The 20,729-nt window shown below is 43.9% G+C and overlaps 1 protein-coding gene across 4 annotated transcripts in view; it reads right to left on the bottom strand.

Annotated features, from left to right (window-relative positions):
- SLC35D2 (solute carrier family 35 member D2) overlaps positions 1-20,729 on the bottom strand; it is a 207,241-nt gene that overhangs the window by 42,131 nt on the left and 144,381 nt on the right. For 3 of the 4 annotated variants that reach the window (XM_073545946.1, XM_073545947.1, XM_073545950.1), the window contains one exon: positions 14,722-14,789. The exons of the other annotated variant lie outside the window; for it this stretch is intronic. In XM_073545946.1, coding sequence (XP_073402047.1) covers positions 14,722-14,789 — 68 coding nt within the window. The remainder of the gene's footprint in view (positions 1-14,721; positions 14,790-20,729) is intronic. 4 annotated transcript variants of the gene reach the window in all.

Here is a 20,729-nt window from a genome sequence, read left to right as displayed (position 1 = left end):
TAATTTTTTGGTTTATTTTTGTGATTAAAAATAAATTTACATTTGTGGTTCACCATTACAAAGTTTCATTAATGTTGTTTGCGCCGCTCACACACACTGATGGGTAAATACATGTTAAAAACCAACCCAAGGCCTAGTATAGTCATATGTGAAATAACACGGACTAGTATAGTCATACCAAGGCCTAGTGTAATAACTCGAGTTTTACCAACTTGGATCTGGTTTCATGAAAAACAAACTGTTGAAATTTGTCTTAAAAATAAGTTTCTTTCTAGTTTCACCAGTTTGTTTTTTGTGAAACAAGATGCTAGTTGTTAAAAATCGAGTTATTACAGTAGGCCTTGGTATGACTATACTAGGCCGTGGTATTTCACATATTACTATACTACTAGCCCCAAGGCCTACTATACTCATATTTGAAATACCACGGCCTAGTGTAGTCATTACAAGGCCTAGTGTAATAAGTTTTACCAACTAGAATCTGGTTTCATGAAAAACAAACTGTTGAAACTTGTCAAGTTTCACCAGTTTGTTTTTCGTGAAACAAGATCCTAGTTGGTAAAAATCGAGTTATTACAGTAGGCCTTGGTATTACTATACTAGGCCGTGGTATTTCACATATTACTATACTACTAGCCCCAAGGCCTACTATACTCATATTTGAAATACCACAGCCTAGTGTAGTCATTCCAAGGCCTAGTGTAATAACTCTAGTTTTACCAACTCGTATCTGGTTTCATGAAAAACAAACTGTTGAAACTTGTCTAAAAAATAAGTTTCGTTCTAGTTTCACCAGTTTGTTTTTTGTGAAACAAGATCCTAGTTGGTAAAAATCGAGTTATTACAGTAGGCCTTGGTATTACTATACTAGGCCGTGGTATTTCACATATTACTATACTACTAGCCCCAAGGCCTACTATACTCATATTTGAAATACCACGGCCTAGTGTAGTCATTCCAAGGCCTAGTGTAATAACTTGTAAGTTGGAATGGAGCAGATTACATTCATCCACTCAATGCTGACTTGTATTCCCCATGGACTTTCATTGGAGTTGGGTTTTGAGGGTTGTGTTTTGAGAAACTCACATACTTTTTTTTCAACTAGTTGCACAATTTTCTCTTGAAAAAAATTGGTTTCCTGATTCATGGCCTGCAGCTTTGCTCGTTCCAATATATTTTTATTTAATTGGAGTTTAAAAAATATAGTGCACTCAGTAATGGTATCAAATAAGGTTTTTTATTACCATAAACAAACAAAAACATTACACCATTTCATCTTGCCAGTGCACCCGTCCTACATCAGAAATAAAGTAGGCCGCAAATTGGTCCCTCATTTGGTCAACTTCAACGGATGACCTGAGAGTGTGCTGAGTGAATTCAGGCAATGGGTTAGGAGCATCATCGTCCAGTTCAAAGGTCGGGTGCTCTTTAGCCATCACAAAGTTATGTAGAACCACACAGGCCTTCACCACCTCATCGACTGTTTCAAGTTTAAGATTAATGGCCGTGCCCAGAATTCGCCATCTGGAGACAAGAATCCCAAAAGCACACTCGACAGTTCTTCTGGCCCTGGTCAGCCTGTAATTAAATATTTTTTTGGTGTGGTCCAAGTCCCGGCTGGAGTAGGGTTTCAGTAAGTTTCCGCACATTTGAAAAGCCTCATCGCCAACCATTACAAAGGGCAGTGGCGGAGCTTCGGTGTGAGGAAGAGGCCGTGGCATAGGGAAATTAAATCGGTTGCCATACAACCTCCGGCCCATGTCTGAGTTTTTAAAAGCCTGTGAGTCATTACCACGGCCAAATGCTCCAATGTCCACTGCTACAAACATACATCCGGCATCCGCAATCGCCATGAGTACTATTGAAAAGTACTTTTTGTAATTATAGTACTCAGATCCCGTTCTTTGGGGTTTGATGATCCGTATGTGTTTACCATCAACAGCTCCCAAACAGTTGGGAAAATTGCATACTGTCCAGAATTTGTCAGCAATTTCCATCCACTTTTCAGCGGTGGGCAGGGGCATAAATTCTGGACAAAGAACATTCCAGAGAGCCCGGCAGGTGTCAGCAACAATTCCAGACAAGGTAGAGATTCCAATACGGTACTGGAAGTGTAGTGAAGATAGGGTTTCTCCAGTCGCCAGGAATCTGTGAACAGACAAAGAAGTAAAATTAATATTTATGTATATTATTTTAAAAAACTATAAAATAAAATATTAGTACATTCACGAAAACTAATTACCCAAGGTTTTGAATACTAAATTTAAAAAAAAAACATCAGACCGCACCCCTTGGTTTTTAAAACATACCGTAATGTCACCAGTAGCCGTTCCTCAGGAGGAATCGCACGACGGAGCTGTGTGTCCTGTCTCCGGATGGATTGTTGTACACGAGCAAGCAAATCCATGAAACTTTCGTGGGACATCCGGATATAATCTGTAAATTTCTCCGGGTTTGACTGGAGCTCGCTGTAGAGGGTGTGGTATGCCCCACGGCTCTCCCGGAGTTCAACAATCGGATGTATCCACAAACGCCGCCGTCTTCGCTGCCTCTCTCTCTTCCTTTGTTCATGGCAAGCAACTGCATATGCCTGAGCCATCGCGATGTCCAAATCCAAGTTGAAGTGAAAACTCTTCCAGCGCAGATCCATGGTCACGAGAAGAATCAAGCAAATGTGAAGAATACTGTAGACAGGGTCTATATATTAACATACCACACCCACAATGAAGTCCCATTGGTCTTGTGTGTTGTTGAATGGTTGTTTTTTCTTTTTTGTGGGGTTTTTCCAAAATCTGTAAAAAAACGCAAACGCACAAAAAACGCATACAAACGCACAAAAACGCTGCGTTTTTTTCCTGCATGCGCATAGAAATGCTTGAAAAAAACGCAGCGTTTGTATGCATTTGTATGCGTTTTTTTATGCGTTTTTTTGCGGGAAAAACGCGCTGCAAAAAAAAGCAAGTGTGAAACTAGCCTTAATCGTTAAAAAAGAGAATTAAAATAAAAAAGTTATTCTCACCTTCCGACGGCCTCCTGTCTTCTTTCCACGTGCCCGGCCTCGTGTTCCCAGTAATGCTTTGCAGCTTAGACCGCTGATGACGTCACTCTCGCGAGAGCGAGAAAGAAGACCGACGTCACTCTCGCGACGTCTAAGCAGCAAAGCATTACTGGGAACGTGAGGCCGGGCGCGTGGAAAGAAGACAGGAGGCTGTCAGAAGGTGAGAATAACTTTTTTAAATTTTTTAATATTATTTTTGTACAGGGCCGCGGCAGTGATTGGTCGCGGCTACAGGGCCGCGTTGCTGATTGGTCGCGTACAGAGGGCAGCGACGCTGATTGGTCGCAGCTACACAGAAAGGGGGGTGAGGGGACCATGCATACCAGGAAAGGGGGATGAGGGAACCATGCATACCAGAATTGGGGGGTGAGGGGACCATGCATACCAGGATTGGGGGGTGAGGGGACCATGCATACCAGGATTGGGGGGTGAGGGGACCATGCATACCAGGATTGGGGGGTGAGGGGACCATGCATACCAGGATTGGGGGGTGAGGGAACCGTGCATACCAGGAAAGGGGGGTGAGGGGACCATGCAAACCAGGAAAGAGGGGTTAGGGAATCATGCATACCAGGATTGGGGGGGTGAGGGGATCATGCATACCAGGTTTGGGGGGTGAGGGGACCATGCATACCAGGATTGGGGGGTGAGGGGACCATGCATACCAGGATAGGGGGGTGAGGGGACCATGCATACCAAGAAAGGGGGGTGAGGGGACCATGCATATCAGGACTGGGGGGTGAGGGGACCATGCATACCAGGAAAGGGGGGTGAGGATACCATGCATACCAGGATTGGGGGGTGAGGGGACCATACATACCAGGAAAGGGGGGTGACGGTGAGCATACATACCAGGATTGGGGTGTGAGAGGACCATGCATACCAAGAAAGGGGGGTGAGGGGACCATGCATACCAGGAAAGGGGGGTGAGGGGACCATGCATACCAAGAAAGGGGGGTGAGGGGACCATGCATACCAGGAAAGGGGGCTGAGGGGACCATGCATATCAGGATTGGGGGTGAGGGGACCATGCATACCAGGATTGGGGGGTGAGAGGACCATGCATACCAGGACTGGGGGGTGAGGGGACCATGCATACATGCATACCCCAAAAGGGGGGTAAGAGGACCATGCATACCAGGATTGGGGGGTGAGGGGACATGCATATCAGGAAAGGGGGGTGAGGATACCATGCTTACCAGGATTGGGAGGTGAGGGGACCATACATATCAGGATTGGGGGGTGCATTATTGCATTATTATTAAATCTTCAAAAATAAACTGCATATATATTCTAGAATACACGATGCGTTAGAATCGGGCCTCCATCTAGTATACTACAAACATGGAGAGGGGTGATGTGCCAGCATCGTGTGGAGGGGGGTGGAATATGGTGATTGGGATGTGCCAGCACCGTGAGGGAGTAAGTGACATGGAGAGGGGTTTGTGCCTGTGTCAAGATGGGGGGGTTATTATTATTATTATTATTATTATTTATTGTTATAGCGCCATTTATTCCATGGCGCTTTACATGTAAGGAGGGGTATACATAAAAACAAGTACAATAATCTTAAACAATACAAGTCATAACTGGTACAGGAGGAGACAGGACCCTGCCCGCGAGGGCTCACAATCTACAAGGGATGGGTGATAATACAGTAGGCGAGGGTAGAGCTGGTCGTGCAGCGGTTTGGTCGATCGGTGGTTACTGCAGGTTATAGGCTTGTCGGAAGAGGTGGGTCTTCAGGCTCTTTTTGAAGATTTCGATGGTAGGTGAGAGTCTGATATGTTGTGGTAGAGAGTTCCAGAGTAGGGGTGATGCGCGAGAGAAATCTTGTATGTGATTGTGGGAAGAAGAGATAAGAGGGGAGTAGAGAAGGAGATCTTGTGAGGATCGGAGGTTGCGTGCGGGAAAGTTCCGAGGAGACAGGTTGTGGATGGCTTTGTATGTCATGGTTAGGGTTTTGTAATGGAGTCTCTGGGCAATTGGGAGCGAGTGAAGGGATTGACAGAGGGGAGAAGCTGGGGAATAGCGGGGGGACAGGTGGATTAGTCAGGCAGCAGAGTTTAGAATAGATTGGAGGGGTGCGAGAGTGTTTGAGGGGAGGCCACAGAGCAGGAGGTTGCAGTAGTCAAGGCGAGAGATGATGAGGGCATGGACTAGGGTTTTTGAAGATTCTTGGGAAAGGAATGAACGGATTTGTGAAATATTTTGAGTTGAAGTCGGCAGGAAGTGGAAAGGGCTTGGATATGTGGTTTGAAGGAGAGATCAGCGTCAAGGATTACTCCGAGGCAGCGAGCTTGTGGGACTGGGGAGAGTGGGCAGTCATTTACTGTAATTGATAGGTTCGTAGGGGGGTCACGTGAGATGGGGGAAAGATGATGAATTCTGTTTTGTCCATGTTGAGTTTCAGAAATCTAGCAGAGAAGAAGGATGAAATAGTGGACAGACATTGAGGGATTCTGGTTAGTAGGGAGGTCATCAGCATAGAGATGATACTGAAAGCCATGAGATTCTATGAGCTGTCCCAGGCCAAAGGTGTAAATAGAGAACAGCAGGGGCCCAAGGACTGAACCTTGTGGGACTCCGACAGATAGGGGGCGAGGTGAGGAGGTGGTGTGTGAGTGGGAGACGCTGAATGTCCGGTCTGTTAGGTATGATGAGATCCAGGATAGGGCCAAGTCTGTGATGCCGAGGGATGAGAGGGTCTGTAATAATAGGGAATGGTCCACTGTGTCAAAGGCAGCCGACAGGTCCAGGAGGAGGAGGACAGAGTAGTGTCGCTTGCTCTTGGCGGTTAAGAGGTCATTGGTGACCTTAGTAAGGGCAGTTTCAGTGGAGTGGTGTGACCGGAAGCAAGATTGTAAGCGGTCGAAGAGGGAGCAAGAAGAGAGATGGGAGGACAGTTCAAGGTAGACGTGTTGTTCCAGTAGCTTGGAGGCATAGGGGAGAAGTGATATAGGGCAATAGCTAGATACAGAGGATGGGTCAAGAGAGGGCTTTTTGAGGATAGGTGTGATGGAGGCATGTTTAAAGCTTGAGGGGAAAACATCAGGTGTTAGTGATAGGTTGAAGAGATGGGTTAGGGTTGGGATGAAGACTGTGGTGAGGTTTGGGATGAAGTGGGATGGGTTCGGGTCGAGTGCACAGGTGGTGAGATGTGATCTTGAGAGTAGAGTGGAGAGTCAATCTTCTGTAATGGTGGAGAAGTTGGTTTTGAAGGTGGAGGGCTGGGAAGTCGGGAGGGAAGGGCTCTGGGGGTTGTTGACCAAAACTGTCTCTGATGTTATCAATCTTCTGGGGGGAATACAGGGGGCAAACTTTCCTGTCAGACAATGTCACTCGGAGGACAGGAGACTCTCATTTCAATAATTTTCAGGAGCTCTGCCAGCTGTCAATGAATGGAAACCTGCACTGGCCTGTAGAGTCTCAAAGCACAAGATTTGTAACAATATGTTAATCTGGAGATCACAGAGAGTTGGCATTGGCAAAGCAGGCACAGTGCACACTGTAACAAACTCTCAGCATTGAGAGGAGACAGTCTCAGCAGACACAAATATCTCTGTGACAAACTGTGAGAAGCCCTGCCCCTCTCCAGTCTGCAGGTCTATACTGCTGCGAGGGGGAGGGGAGGAGGTCAGGAGGAAGTCTCCATAATCACACATTCCTCCCGGCTCCGGGTCATGCAGTATCTATCTTCTCAGTGAGTCATCTGCCTCTTGTTTTCAATAATCAGAGCTGTGTACAACCCCCACTCAGTCTCTCCTCACAACCGGGAGGGAGCAATAGTGACTGCTGTACCTGTGGTCGGGGGTTGTAGTATTTGATGTCTGGCACCTGCTGGGGGAGGCAGAAATGTCAGCTCCAGTCTCTCTCCTCCTGGAGAGAGCGGCTGGACACACTGCACATATCCTGGGCAGCCGCACTGTGCTGTCTCTTTACCAGTAGGTGGCGCCCTGCACCTGGCGTATAAGACGACCCCTGACTTATGAGAAGATTTTCAGGGGTTAAAAAGTAGTCTTATATGCCAGAAAAGGAAAATACGGTGCTGTGATTGTGTGTGTTAATAAAACCATTTATTATGAAACGAATTCGGCACCAGCCAAGTGGAAATAAAAAAGGACAGACTGCGAAAAGAAGAAACTTGGAGGCTGAAAAAAGTTCGAAGAACTTAGCAGCATGCATGGCTGGATGTTGAAAACCACTCGACAGGGAATGATATTGAAATCTCACAAAAATTAAATTCAGATACGTCGGAACAAGAAAACCTTAATAATGATAATGACTCGAAAAACCAAAAATTTATAGGCGAAGAAGATATAACAGACCCAACCAATGATACACCAAATTTTTTGGAAGATGAAGATTCTGCTTACTACAACACCTTTCCTACTGTGATTGAAAATCAAGATAAGAAACGTAGGCTGATAGCATCTGGTCCAATACAGCCTGACGGACCATTTGCCAAGGATATCAATCAACAAGGTCGGTCTTTTTCAAGTAACTATTATTTTATCAACACAAAGTCAGGGTTGAAGCTTAAAAGAAGTTGGTTATGTTACTCAACAAAATTTGATTGCGTTTACTGCTTGCCATGTTGGCTATTCCCTCAGTCACAGCACTTGAATACAGAAATCGTGTATTACTGTTTTCAACAACCAGAGTTCGAGACTGGAAGCATATTTCAGAATGTATTTCAGTTCATGAAGCATCCAAAAGCCATACACATGCTTCTGTAGTTTATGAGCAATGGCGGAAACGTGGTACTTTAGAAGAAGTTTTCGACAAAAATGTGGAGAGTGAAAGAAGCTTTTGGTGTAAAGTTCTTGAAAGAATCCTGAATGTGACATTAACACTTACAACATGTAATCTTGCGTTTCGTGGATCTATTGAAAAGTTAGAATATAGTAACAAAGGAAACTTTCTCTCGATAGTTGAGCTTTTGTCAAAATATGACCCAGTACTACAAGAATTGCTTCAGCGTCCGCAAGGGACTGTGAAATACCTCAGTCCTAAAATTCAGAATAAGCTTATTAATCTATTAGCCTTACAAATCAAAGATGAAATTGTAGTTGAGCTTCAAAATGCCTCGTTTTTTTCATTGATCCTAGATACCACCCAGGATATAGCTAAAATTGATCAGATGAGTGAAGTTTACCGGTATGTCAAAATAGTTAATGATGAAGAGGGGAGGGAGAGATTGGGGTGATGACTAACGAGGTATGGGACAGCGCCCTAGAATATGTCCCCAAACTCACTATGAGTGAACCAGCTAGGTTGTCCCATCTTTATGTGATCCATCGTGTGTACCGTACCCCCCTTCTGATGTTTAAAATGGGGCTGAGGGACAACTCTGACTGTCCAAGATGTGGGGAGGTCTGATGCCGGAATCCTTCATATGATGTGGACTTGTCCCAGGCTATCTGCGTTCTGGTTTAATGTCATTAACAGAATAGAAGGGGCTTACGGAAGTGTTATACCCAAAAACCCACTGGTCTGCATACTGGGATATGTGGAGGAAATTGACATAGTTAATAGTGCAAAGCTTGCTATAGCCAGACTATTATATGTAGCAAGGAAGCTGATTGCGAGGAACTGGATCAGGAAAGAACCACCTTCTGTGAGAGAGTTTGTGAAACAGGTGTCTTGTATCATCCGGCTGGAGGAAAGGATGTATGCTAAAAGAGGCAATTCTAAAACCTATGAGTGGTTGTGGAATCCCTGGCTACAATACGGTACAGTTAACTGATGGGAATGTGCTATATTTTACAATGCTGGTGTTGTGGATAGACCATTAATAACTGGACATAGGAACATTTCTGTTTTGTATGGTTTGATTAGCAATATGGGTAAACAGGATGAATAATGGTAAATTATGGTGTAAGAGAAATCTTATGGAGAAAAGAGTTATATAAGCTGTCTACATGGGGGGGTGAGAGGGGGGAGAACAGGGATGTTCAATTTGTAAATCTATTGTTTGTGGAAGATTTACTGTATATTCTGTATTTTGAATTCTGAGTAATAAAAATATATTTGATAAAAAAAAAATGATGAAGAAGGGAAACCTATTGAAATCAAAATATGTGAAACTTTTGTATCCTTTAGGCTATGTGCCCACGTAGCATTTTATTCCGGACACTAAAAACCGGAATCCTTCCCAGAAATCGCGCGTTTTTTTCCGCGCGATTTCACCGCGATTTTACAGCGATTATGTTCGCGATTTTGCCGCGATTTTCGCGTGCGATATTCAAGCACTTTCCAAGTGATTTGAAGCATCGCTTGGAAAGTGATTGACAGGTTGGTCACACTCATCAAACATAGTGTTTGACAAGTGTGACCAGCTTTTTACTATTGAGGCCGCTTATGCGGCCTCAATAGTAAAAGATAGAATGTAAAAAATAAAAAAAAATAAAAAATCGGGTATATTTACCTTCCGACGTCCCGCGCTGCATTCCCGGGCATCAGCGTTCCCAGTAATGCCTTGCGAGACCTGTGATAACGTTGGTCTAGCGTTGCTATAGCGATCTCGCAAGACCGCTAGAGTCACGCGAGACTACGTCATCACAGGATCTTGCCGCAAGGCATTACTGGGAACGCTGAGGCCGGGAAGGCAGCGCGGGACATCGGAAGGTAAATAAACCCGATTTTTTATTTTTTATTCTTTTTTTATAGGGGTATGGTACCCAGGGCCTGGAGGACAGTCTCCTCTCCTCCACACCGTGGTTACCAACCGCATATGAGACGCTTAACTTCCCGCATGGTGGGCATAGCCACATGCGGGAAGTAAGTGATTCTCATGCATTCCTATGGGTGCGGAATCACGGCAATTCTTTGCGATTCTGCACAAAAGAATGACCATGCTGCGTTTTTTTCTGCAATGCGATTACGCCACGGAAAAAAGCGCAGCATTAGCACTTCATGTGCGGAATGCCATAGGAATGCATGGGGTGCGTTCTGTACACGATTTTTAAATGTTTTCGCAGCGTTTTCACGCCGAAAATCGCGGCAAAAACGCTTACAAATAGCTACGTGGGCACACAGCCTTAGAGAGATATAAAAGATCAGTCTGCGCAAGGTCTTGCAGAAGAAATAATAACTTCATTGAAAGAGAAAAACTTGGATTTGACCAAATGTCGGGGACAAGGCTATGATGGTGCTGCAGTCATGAGTGGGGCATACAATGGAGTGCAGCAGTGTATCAAAGAAAAAGCTCCACACGCACTGCGCTGCTCATAACCTTCATTTAGTGTTGAAGGATGCTGTGGAAGAGAACCGAGTGGTGAGCCAGTTTTTTGAAACAATTCAAAGTGCATATTGCTTTTTTGGTAACAGTATTGTTCGCTGGCAAGATTTGAAATCAGTGCATCGAAGCTCAGCCCGATTCACTGAATTCGAAATCGAAAGTAACACTGAAAACTCTTAATCCAACTCGTTGGTCTGGCAGACATGATGCAGTGTATGCACTGAAACACAGGTTTTGTGACGTGATGAAAAGTCTTACTCGCATAACTTTGTCTTCCAAAAAAATCAAGGAAAGAAATGAAGCACAGCAGCTAAAGAACAAACTTGAAAGTTTTGATTTTGTATTACTTTTGGTTGTGCAGTGTGAAGTCTTAGAGACTCTCAACCTCGTATCGAAATCCTTACTATCTGAAACCATGGACCTCTTGTCTGCATATGAGTTATTGGGTAATGCATTGTTAAAGATAACCGAAATGCGTGAAAGGTTCGAAGCACTTGTTTCTGAAGCATCAGATGTGTGTAGTCGACGGGGAATAAAAAATGAATTTCACCAGAACAGAGTAAGGAAAGTGAAGAAACACTTTGATGAGTTGTGTGAAGACGAGAGATTAGCAGACCCAAAAACTTGTTTCCGAGTTACTGTGTTCTATCCAATGGGGTAGACACACTTTGTACTCAACTTCATCGCCGCTTTCAAGGGATGAAAGCTGTTCTTGACTCTTATGAAGTAATACAACCTGATTTTTTGGCCAGTGCACGTGAAAGAGATATTCACAAAAAAGATGTTGATTTTGTTAACAAGTTTGCAGATGATGTAACTCCAGCCTTTCCTTCACAGTTATGTTCAGTAAAAAAATTTGTTTCAAAAGCAACTGGAAAAGTGTTAAGGAATTTGCTGATTTCCTAATAGTCGAGCATTCTTCTCCTTCATTAAGCTATCCAGACGTTTGCACAGCGTGCATCATGTATTTGACTGTTCCTGTGTCTAAGGCTGAACGATCCTTCTCTAAGCTTAAACTCATAAAAAGCTACTTGAGAAGTACTATGGCTCAAGAAAGACTCAGCAGCTTAGCTTTACTTTCAGCTGAGAATGATCAAGCTCAACAGATCAACGTTGACAAAGTAATTGATGAATTCGCTTCTCTGAAAGGTAGGAAACAAATGTTTAAGTAGCTGTTTAAAACTGAACAAATTGGTAATGTTTAAGTAATGTTATGTTTAAGTGAACAAAGTTTAAATATATACTGTTTAAAGCTACTTAATATTTAATAAACATATACAGTTATTTGAAAATTGTGCAATATTTGAAATTATTATTCACCTTATTTATTTTCCAAACATATTCACTGAATATTTAACCTGGTTTCACACTTGCTTTTTTTTTCGCGGTATTTTAGCACTAAAAAACGCATGCGTTTTTTTTCCTATACTTTGCATGGGATGCGCTTATGTGCGCATACACATGCGTTTGTATGCGTTTTTCCGCGCATGCGCTTTTTTGCGGTATGCGCTCGGGCGCACAAAATGCATCCTGTTGCATTTTTTGGGCGTCCGACTTGCCTCAAAAAAACGCATGCGCACGCAATGCGTTTTTTTACAGCAAGACACCCATTATAGTCTATGGGTGCGCATATGTGCGCATTGGCATGCTTATGTATGCGTTTTTTTGCGCATGCGTTTTTTTTTTTAACCATTAGTTGGACAATGGAATTTAGGGGTTTGGGTTAGGGTTAGGGTTAGTATGGTTTGGTTAAGGGTTAGGGTTAGGGTCAGGGTTAGGGTTAGGGTTAGTATGGTTTGGTTAAGGGTTAGGGTCAGGGTTAGGGTTAGGGTTAGGGTCAGGGTTAGGGTCAGGGTTAGGGTTAGGGTTAGGGTTAGGGTCAGGGTTAGGGTTAGGGTCAGGGTTAGGGTCAGGGTCAGGGTTAGGGTCAGGGTTAGGGTCAGGGTTAGGGTTAGGGTTAGTAAAGTCATGGTTTGGGTTAGTGTGAGGGGCCACCTAATGTTGGAAAAAAACACAAACGCGGTAAAAACGCACTAAAAATGCATACAAACGCATAAAAACGCTGCGTTTTTTTCATGCATGCTCATAAAAATGCTTGAAAAAAACGCAGCATTTGTATGCGTTTGTATGCGTTTTTTCAATGCTTTTTTTGCGGGAAAAACGCGCTGCAAAAAAAAGCAAGTGTGAAATTAGCCTCAACCTTGCATCATAAACAAAATCTATTAAAGGTCTTGCGGAACATGGTGAAGCCTGTGTGTTGTATACAACAATGCCTAGCAGGCTTCACCACGTTCCGCACAACCTCTAGTAATTGAAATGTTGAGGGGCCCCACTATGAAGTTTTGCCCCGAGGCCCCGAAGTGTATAGTACACGGCACTGTAAGACACCACCAGAGATGTCAGGCAGCAGCTTGTTCACCTTCACTTTTGAGAATACAAGCACATGCAGAGTCCAGCAATCATGTCTATAGGGATGGGAAGCATTCGGCCAACAGACTTTTAAGGTGAAGGGAAACAGAGACAATACAGTTGTGCTCAAAAGTTTACATACCCTGGCAGAATTTTTGCTTTCTTGGCCTTTTATCAGAGAATATGAATGATAACACCAAAACTTTTTCTCCACTCATGGTTAGTGGTTGGGTAAGGCTATTTATTGTTAAACTACTGTGCTTTCTCTTTTTAAATCATAATGACAATCCAAAACATCCTAATGACCCTGATAAAAAGTTTACATACCCCATTTCTTAATACTCTATATATTGCCCCCTCTAACATCAATGGCATCTTGGAGTCTTTTGTGGTAGTTGTGGATGAGGTTATTTATTTTCTCAGATGGTAAAGCTGCCCACTCTTCGTGGCAAAAAGCGTCCAGTTCTTCTAAATTCCTGGGCTGTCTAGCATAAACTGCGCACTTGAGATATCCCCAGAGTGGATCAATGATATTGAGGTCAGGAGACTGATATTGCCACTCCAGAACCTTCACTTTGTTTTGCTGTAGCCAATGATAGGTCGACTTGGCCTTGTGTTTTGGATCGTCATGTTGGAACGTCTAAGTACATCCCATGCGCAGCTTCCGGGCTGATTATTTCAAATTTCCTTCCAGTATTTGCTGATATCATCCTGCATTAATATTTCCTTCAGCTTTGACCAAGTATCTTATGCCTTTGTGGCTCACATATCCCCAAAACATTAGCGATCCACCTCCATGCTTTACAGTAGGAATAGCGTTCCTTTCATCATAGGCCTTGTTGATCTCTCTCCAAATGTAACGTTTATGGTTGTGGCTAAAAAATTCAATTTTGGTCTCATTACTCCAAATTACCTTGTTCCAGAAGTTTTGAGGCTTGTCTCTGTGCTGTTTTACGTATTGTAGGAGAGATCCCTTGTGGCATTTGCACAGTAATGGCTTTCTACAGGCGACTCAACCAAGCAGCCCATTTTTCTTCAAGTGCCTCCTTATTATGCATCTTGAAACACCACTAATTTTCAGAGAGTCCAGTAATTCAGCTGATGATATTTGTGGGTTTTTCTTTGCATTCCAAGCAATTTTCCTGGCAGTTGTGGATGAAAGTTTTGTTGATCTACCTGATCATGGTTTTGTTTTTACAGAGCCCCTCATTTTACATTTGATAATCACAGCTTGAATGTTGCTGACTGGCATTATCAATTCCTTGGATGTCTTTTTGTATCTCTTTCCTGTTTTATACAGTTCAAATAACTTTTCCCGTAGATCCGTTGACAATTCTTTTGTTTTCCCAATGATTCACAGTCAAGAAACGTCAGTGACTGGATGAAAGATGCAAGAGTCTGTCTGGATCCCATAAACTCACTCAGCTTTTATGCACACACACTGATCACAAGCATACAGGTCACAGGTGAGGATGTAACCTTTAGTAGCCATTCAAACCCATTTGTTTCAACTTCTGTGCAAGTTATCAGGCCAAAAACACCAGGGTATGTGAACTTTTGATCAGTGTCATTTTGATGTTTTGGGTTGCCATTATGATTTAAAAAGAGAAAACACAGTAGTTTGACAATAAATGACTTCACCCAACCACTAACCATGAATGGAGAAAAAGTTGTGGCGTTATCATTCATACTCTCTGAAAAAAGGCCAAGAAAGCAAAAATTCTGCCAGGGTATGTAAACTTTTGAGCACAACTGTAGCAAGTGTAAACTAAAAACAAGCACATACTATATATAATACTATAATTACTGACAATATAAACCATCCTGTTAACCAGGGTGATCAATGAGTGTTATACATGTGGATACTTATACTTGCAATATAATTACCGTCAGTGTGGGTTCACTAACGAATTAGCCTGCATATTTGAAGCCAGCAAACTATTGTTTAGTATTTAGTTTAGTGAAATCAAGTATATTTATCCATTACTGCAACATATCTCTGCCTACTTACCCCATCATGCAGGCAAGAAGAAATTGGAAAACAAAATAAAAATGTGTCCACTTGTTAAAATGTATTGCCTAAGGAAAAAGAGTGCATACACATATCACAGCTATATAATTCCTGTATTAATAAAAGAAGCAATACGTTTATAATTTACGGTACTATCTTTTAGCATCTTTAACCATTTTCATACAACGGTATTTTGTTTTAATATTTTAAGCCAAATTAGTAGTGAAATAAACAGAGAAACGGTATAGCAGAATTACTGTTATCTCTTGTGTGTTTTGGACCCACTCCTGATTATGTCTTGTAAATACTGTTACAAAATATTGCTGCGTGAAAGTAGCCTAAAAGATTAATCCATAATAGTCTATTCTACAAAATGATTAGCTTCAATTGGGTTGTCACAATTTACAATGAGGACCGGTGCTAATGCGACCAGCCCCACTGTAAACTACTGCAGAATTAATTAATTCAGCTCTGTGCAGCCTCACTGGCTGCCTGGAGATGAACTAATGAGCGTGGGAAAAAATGCAGAAACTTTCCCATGGTAATTAGTTAATCTCAGGGCAGCCAGTGAGGCCTCATTGCATACTATTTAACCCCTTGTGAAGGATTACAGCGTGGGACATGACTGAACGGCGGAGCGGTAAGGATATTGTTGATTTTTTATGGGGCTTTTTTTTCAGATCATGGTTTAATTTTGAAATAGCACAGTAATAAAAATTTGTCAAACTCTTGTCTTAATTTCATTAAAAGACTTTTGAATTAATGTCTGTGTGTGGTTTTTAACCCTTTCATAGTCTGGGGGTTAATAATGGATCAGTGTCTTATTGACACCTCTCCATTATTAATCGGCTTAATGTCACCTTACAATCGAATGGTGACATTAATCCTTTGTTATTAACCCATTAACTGCAGAATTAATTAATTCAGCTCTGTGCAGCCTCACTGGCTGCCTGGAGATGAACTAATGAGCGTGGGAAAAAATGCAGAAACTTTCCCATGGTAATTAGTTCATCTCAGGGCAGCCAGTGAGGCCTCATTGCATACTATTTAACCCCTTGTGAAGGATTACAGCGTGGGACATGACTGAACGGCGGAGCGGTAAGGATATTGTTGATTTTTTATGGGGCTTTTTTTTCAGATCATGGTTTAATTTTGAAATAGCACAGTAATAAAAATTTGTCAAAATCTTGTCTTAATTTCATTAAAAGACTTTTGAATTAATGTCTGTGTGTCTGTGTGTGGTTTTTAACCCTTTCATAGTCTGGGGGTTAATAATGGATCAGTGTCTTATTGACACCTCTCCATTATTAATCGGCTTAATGTCACCTTACAATCGAATGGTGACATTAATCCTTTGTTATTAACCCATTCGTCACTGCTACAGGGCAATGGGAATAGAGAGAATAAGAGCCAGAAAAGGAGCATCTTATAGATGCGCCATTTCTGGGGGGTCTGGGGGCAGATTTTTGTAGCTGGGGAGGGGCAAAAACAATGGTCCCTCTCATGGCTATTAAAATCTGCCCTCACTCACCTGCTTTACCTCTCTAGTTGACAAATTACCGAGGGAGCCCACGCAATTTTTTACAACGAATTAACCCCTTAAATTAACACCTACACCTCCCAAATTTTACACATAAACCCTCATCCAATTACTAGTGAAAGACACGTAAAAAAAATACATGAAATGAAATGGTTTACTGTATGTAAACCATGTGCCATTTCATGTCGGGTTGGGGAATGATTTTACAAAAGCCAGCAATTGATTTTGCGGCTATTCTGCTATGTAGAACTCTATGAAATATAAATATATATATATATATGTGTGTCTCAATGACATGTATATATATATGTATTCTATGTGTATATAACTATTCTTTTGTTTCTTTATTAAACCTGTCAGTGTGATTTTACTGTATCGTGCACTGAATTGCCAGCTTTTCTAAAGGACACCAGGTGTGTATTTCTCGCAAGTCACACATCTGGTCCATGTGTAATGCATTTTTTTTGCGCACCCATAGGCTTGCATTGGCATACTACGGGTGTAGTACGCTGACAATCGCAGCATGCTGCGATTGGCACGGACCGTAAAATACGCGCAAGAAATATACGGCTGATGGGAGCTACCCCATAGAGTATCATTGGTCCGTGTGCAATGCTTGGTTTTACGCCTCTCACTCATCCGTATTTCTCTCTAGTGTGACCCCGGCCTATCAATAATACTTAAGTGCTTACTTAATATTTAATAATGTCCACTGAGTCCCCATATGTACACCTCCCCTATGCACAGTATGATAAGCCCACAGCTCCCTTATACACAGTATGTTAGGCCCACATCATCCCTCTACACAGTATAATGCCCCAACAGCTCTTATATACACAGTATAATGAACTCCACAGTAGTCCTTACACTGTTTAAAGGGAACCTGTCAGCAGGATTGTACACAGTAATTAACAGACACCGTCAGGTTGGCAGCCTCAGCGACCTGCCCTCTATTTTATATACTGTATATATATATATATATATATATATACACTCACTGGCCACTTTATTAGGTACACCTGTCCAATTGTGTGTTAAGACTTAATTTCTAATCAGCCAATCACATGGCGGCAACTCAGTGCATTTAGGCATGTAGACATGGTCAAGACAATCTCCTGCAGTTCAAACCGAGCATCAGTATGGGGAAGAAAGGTGATTTGAGTGCCTTTGAACGTGGCATGATTGTTGGTGCCAGAAGGGCTGGTCTGAGTATTTCAGAAACTGCTGATCTACTGGGATTTTCACGCACAACCATCTCTAGGGTTTACAGAGAATGGTCCGAAAAAGAAAAAAAATCCAGTGAGCGGCAGTTCTGTGGCCAGAAATGCCTTGTTGATGCCAGAGGTCAGAGGAGAATGGGCATACTGGTTCGAGCTGATAGAAAGGCAACAGTGACTCAAATTGCCACCCGTTACAACCAAGGTAGGCAGAAGAGCATCTCTGAACGCACAGTGCGTCGAACTTTGAGGCAGATGGGCTACAGCAGCAGAAGACCACACTGGGTACCACTCCTCTCAGCTAAGAACAGGCATCTGATGGCTACTTTCAGCAGGATAATGCGCCATGTCATAAAGCTCGAATCATCTCAGATTGGTTTCTTGAACATGACAATGAGTTCACTGTACTCAAATGGCCTCCTCAGTCACCAGATCTCAATCCAATAGAGCATCTTTGGGATGTGGTGGAACGGGAGATTCGCATCAGGGATGTGCAGCCGACAAATCTGCGCCAACTGTGTGATGCCATCATGTCAATATGGTCCAAAATCTCTGAGGAATGCTTCCAGCACCTTGTTGAATCTCTGCCACGAAGAATTGAGGCAGTTCTGAAGGCAAAAGGGGGTCCAACCCGTTACTAGCATGGTGTACCTAATAAAGTGGCCAGTGAGTGTATATATATATATATATAGTGAAAGAAAATAAAAATCACTTTCAGTAGGCAGATGCCTGTGTTGCAGCATGATCCCATGTATAATGTGCATTAAACAATTTTATCTAATATATGAAGCTCAAAGTGTGTATGTATGTATGTATGTATGTATGTATGTGTGTGTGTGTGTATGTCCGGGATTGGCATCCGCACCGTCGCAGCTACAGCCACAAAATTTGGCACAGTCACACGTCTGGACCCCGAGAGCGTCATAGGCTATGTTGTGAGGCGAAATTTTAACTCTGCGCGTTCCAATTCACCAAACAATTTTGCCCCTATCTACATAATGGGGAAAAAGTGTGTGTGTATCAAGCCCCGCCCCTCATTATGATGTCATAATGGTTGCTATGGCGACGCTGATTCATCATAGGTTGCAAGCCCTGCCGCTCATTATGATGTCATAATGGTTGACTATGGGATGGAGGATGTGTGATGGGTATATGGGCACTGGACTATGGGATGGAGAATATGTATGACGGGTATATGGGCACGGGACTATAGGATGGCGGATATGTATGATGGGTATATGGGCACAGGACTATGGGATGGAGGATGTATGATGGGTATATGGGCATGGGAATTTGAGATGAAGGATGTGTGATGGGTGTATGGGCACTTGACTATGGGATGGCGAATATGTATGATGGGTATATGGGCATGGGACTATGGGATGGAGGATAAGTATGATGGGTATATGGGCATGGGACTATGGGATGGAGGATATGTATGATGGGTATATGGGCACGGCCTTATGGGACGGTGGATTTGTATGATGGGTATATGGGCACGGGACTATGGGATGGCGGATATGTATGATGGGTATATGGGCACAGGACTATGGGATGGAGGATGTGTGATGGGTATATAGGCACTCTACTATGGGATGGAGGATATGTATGATGGGTATATGGGCACTCTACTATGGGATGGAGGATATGTATGATGAGTATATGGGCACGGGCCTATGCAGGCTCGGACTGGCCCACCGAGGTACCGTTGGATCCCTCGGTGGGCCCCGCCCCCGAATGTCACTGTCACTCACTGGTCGCTCGTACCCAGGGGCAGGGCCGGCGCACCCGGGCAAGTGCCGGGGCCCTGGCGAGATGGGAGGGCCCACTCACGCTGTCTGGGATACCCGCCGGCCGCTGCCACGCCCCCCATGTACTGACCCCATCCTGCGCCCTCCGCGAGGGACCCATGCAGTGACACAGCCCCTTACAGCCAGCAATGATCATCGCTTCCTTCGGCTGTAATCTTGTGTGCGGTGTCAGCACAGGACCTGTGATGAGGTCACAGGAGGGGAGGAGTCGGGTCACATGATCAGGGCGGCTGCAGGACTCTGCTGTGCTGTGCTGGTCGCTTGTCATTATGGTGCTGGTCTGGATGGATGAGGTAACGTTTATGTGTGGGACAGTGGGGTCAGGGAGGGGTTTAACAAGGTGGATGTAGCAGAGCCGTGTGTGTACTTGTGTGGGGTCAGGGAGGGGTTTAACAAGGTGGATGTAGTAGAGCCGTGTGTGTACTTGTGTGGGGTCAGGAGGGGTTTTACAAGGTGGATGTAGCAGAGCCGTGTGTGTACTTGTGTGGGGTCAGGAGGGGTTTACAAGGTGGATGTAGCAAAGCCGTGTGTGTACTTTGTGTGGGGTCAGGAGGGGTTTACAAGGTGGATGTAGCAGAGCCGTGTGTGTACTTTGTGTGGGGTCAGGAGGGGTTTACAAGGTGGATGTAGCAGTGCCGTGTGTGTACTTGTGTGGGGTCAGGGAGGGGTTTAACAAGGTGGATGTAGCAGAGCCGTGTGTGTACTTGTGTGGGGTCAGGAGGGGTTTTACAAGGTGGATGTAGCAGAGCCGTGTGTGTACTTGTGTGGGGTCAGGGAGGGGTTTAACAAGGTGAATGTAGCAGAGCCGTGTGAGTACTTGTGTGGGGTCAGGGAGGGGTTTAACAAGGTGGATGTAGCAGAGCCGTGTGTGTACTTGTGTGGGGTCAGGAGGGGTTTACAAGGTGGATGTAGCAGAGCCGTGTGTGTACTTGTGTGGGGTCAGGGAGGGGTTTTACAAGGTGGATGTAGCAGAGCCGTGTGTGTACTTGTGTGGGGTCAGGAGGGGTTTTACAAGGTGGATGTAGCAGAGCCGTGAGTGTACTTGTGTGGGGTCAGGAGGGGTTTTACAAGGTGGATGTAGCAGAGCCGTGTGTGTACTTGTGTGGGGTCAGGAGGGGTTTACAAGGTGGATGTAGCAGAGCCGTGTATGTACTTGTGTGGGGTCAGGGAGGGGTTTTACAAGGTGGATGTAGCAGAGCCATGTGTGTACTTGTGTGGGGTCAGGGAGGGGTTTAACACGGTGGATGTAGCAGAGCCGTGTGTGTACTTGTGTGGGGTCAGGGAGGGGTTTAACAAGGTGGATGTAGCAGAGACGTGTGTGTACTTGTGTGGGGTCAGGAGGGGTTTACTGTTATGATAGAGTCACCGTAGGAGGCAGACACAAAAATAGAAGCTACGTCCAGAAAACCAGAGAAGTTGGCAACTATCAGATTGCAGACC

Source organism: Dendrobates tinctorius, unplaced genomic scaffold (assembly GCF_039654945.1).
Source record: "Dendrobates tinctorius isolate UK_male_01 unplaced genomic scaffold, ASM3965494v1 ptg000144l, whole genome shotgun sequence".
Taxonomy (NCBI): Eukaryota; Metazoa; Chordata; class Amphibia; order Anura; family Dendrobatidae; genus Dendrobates; species Dendrobates tinctorius.
This window is presented reverse-complemented; position numbering and strand designations above follow the sequence as displayed.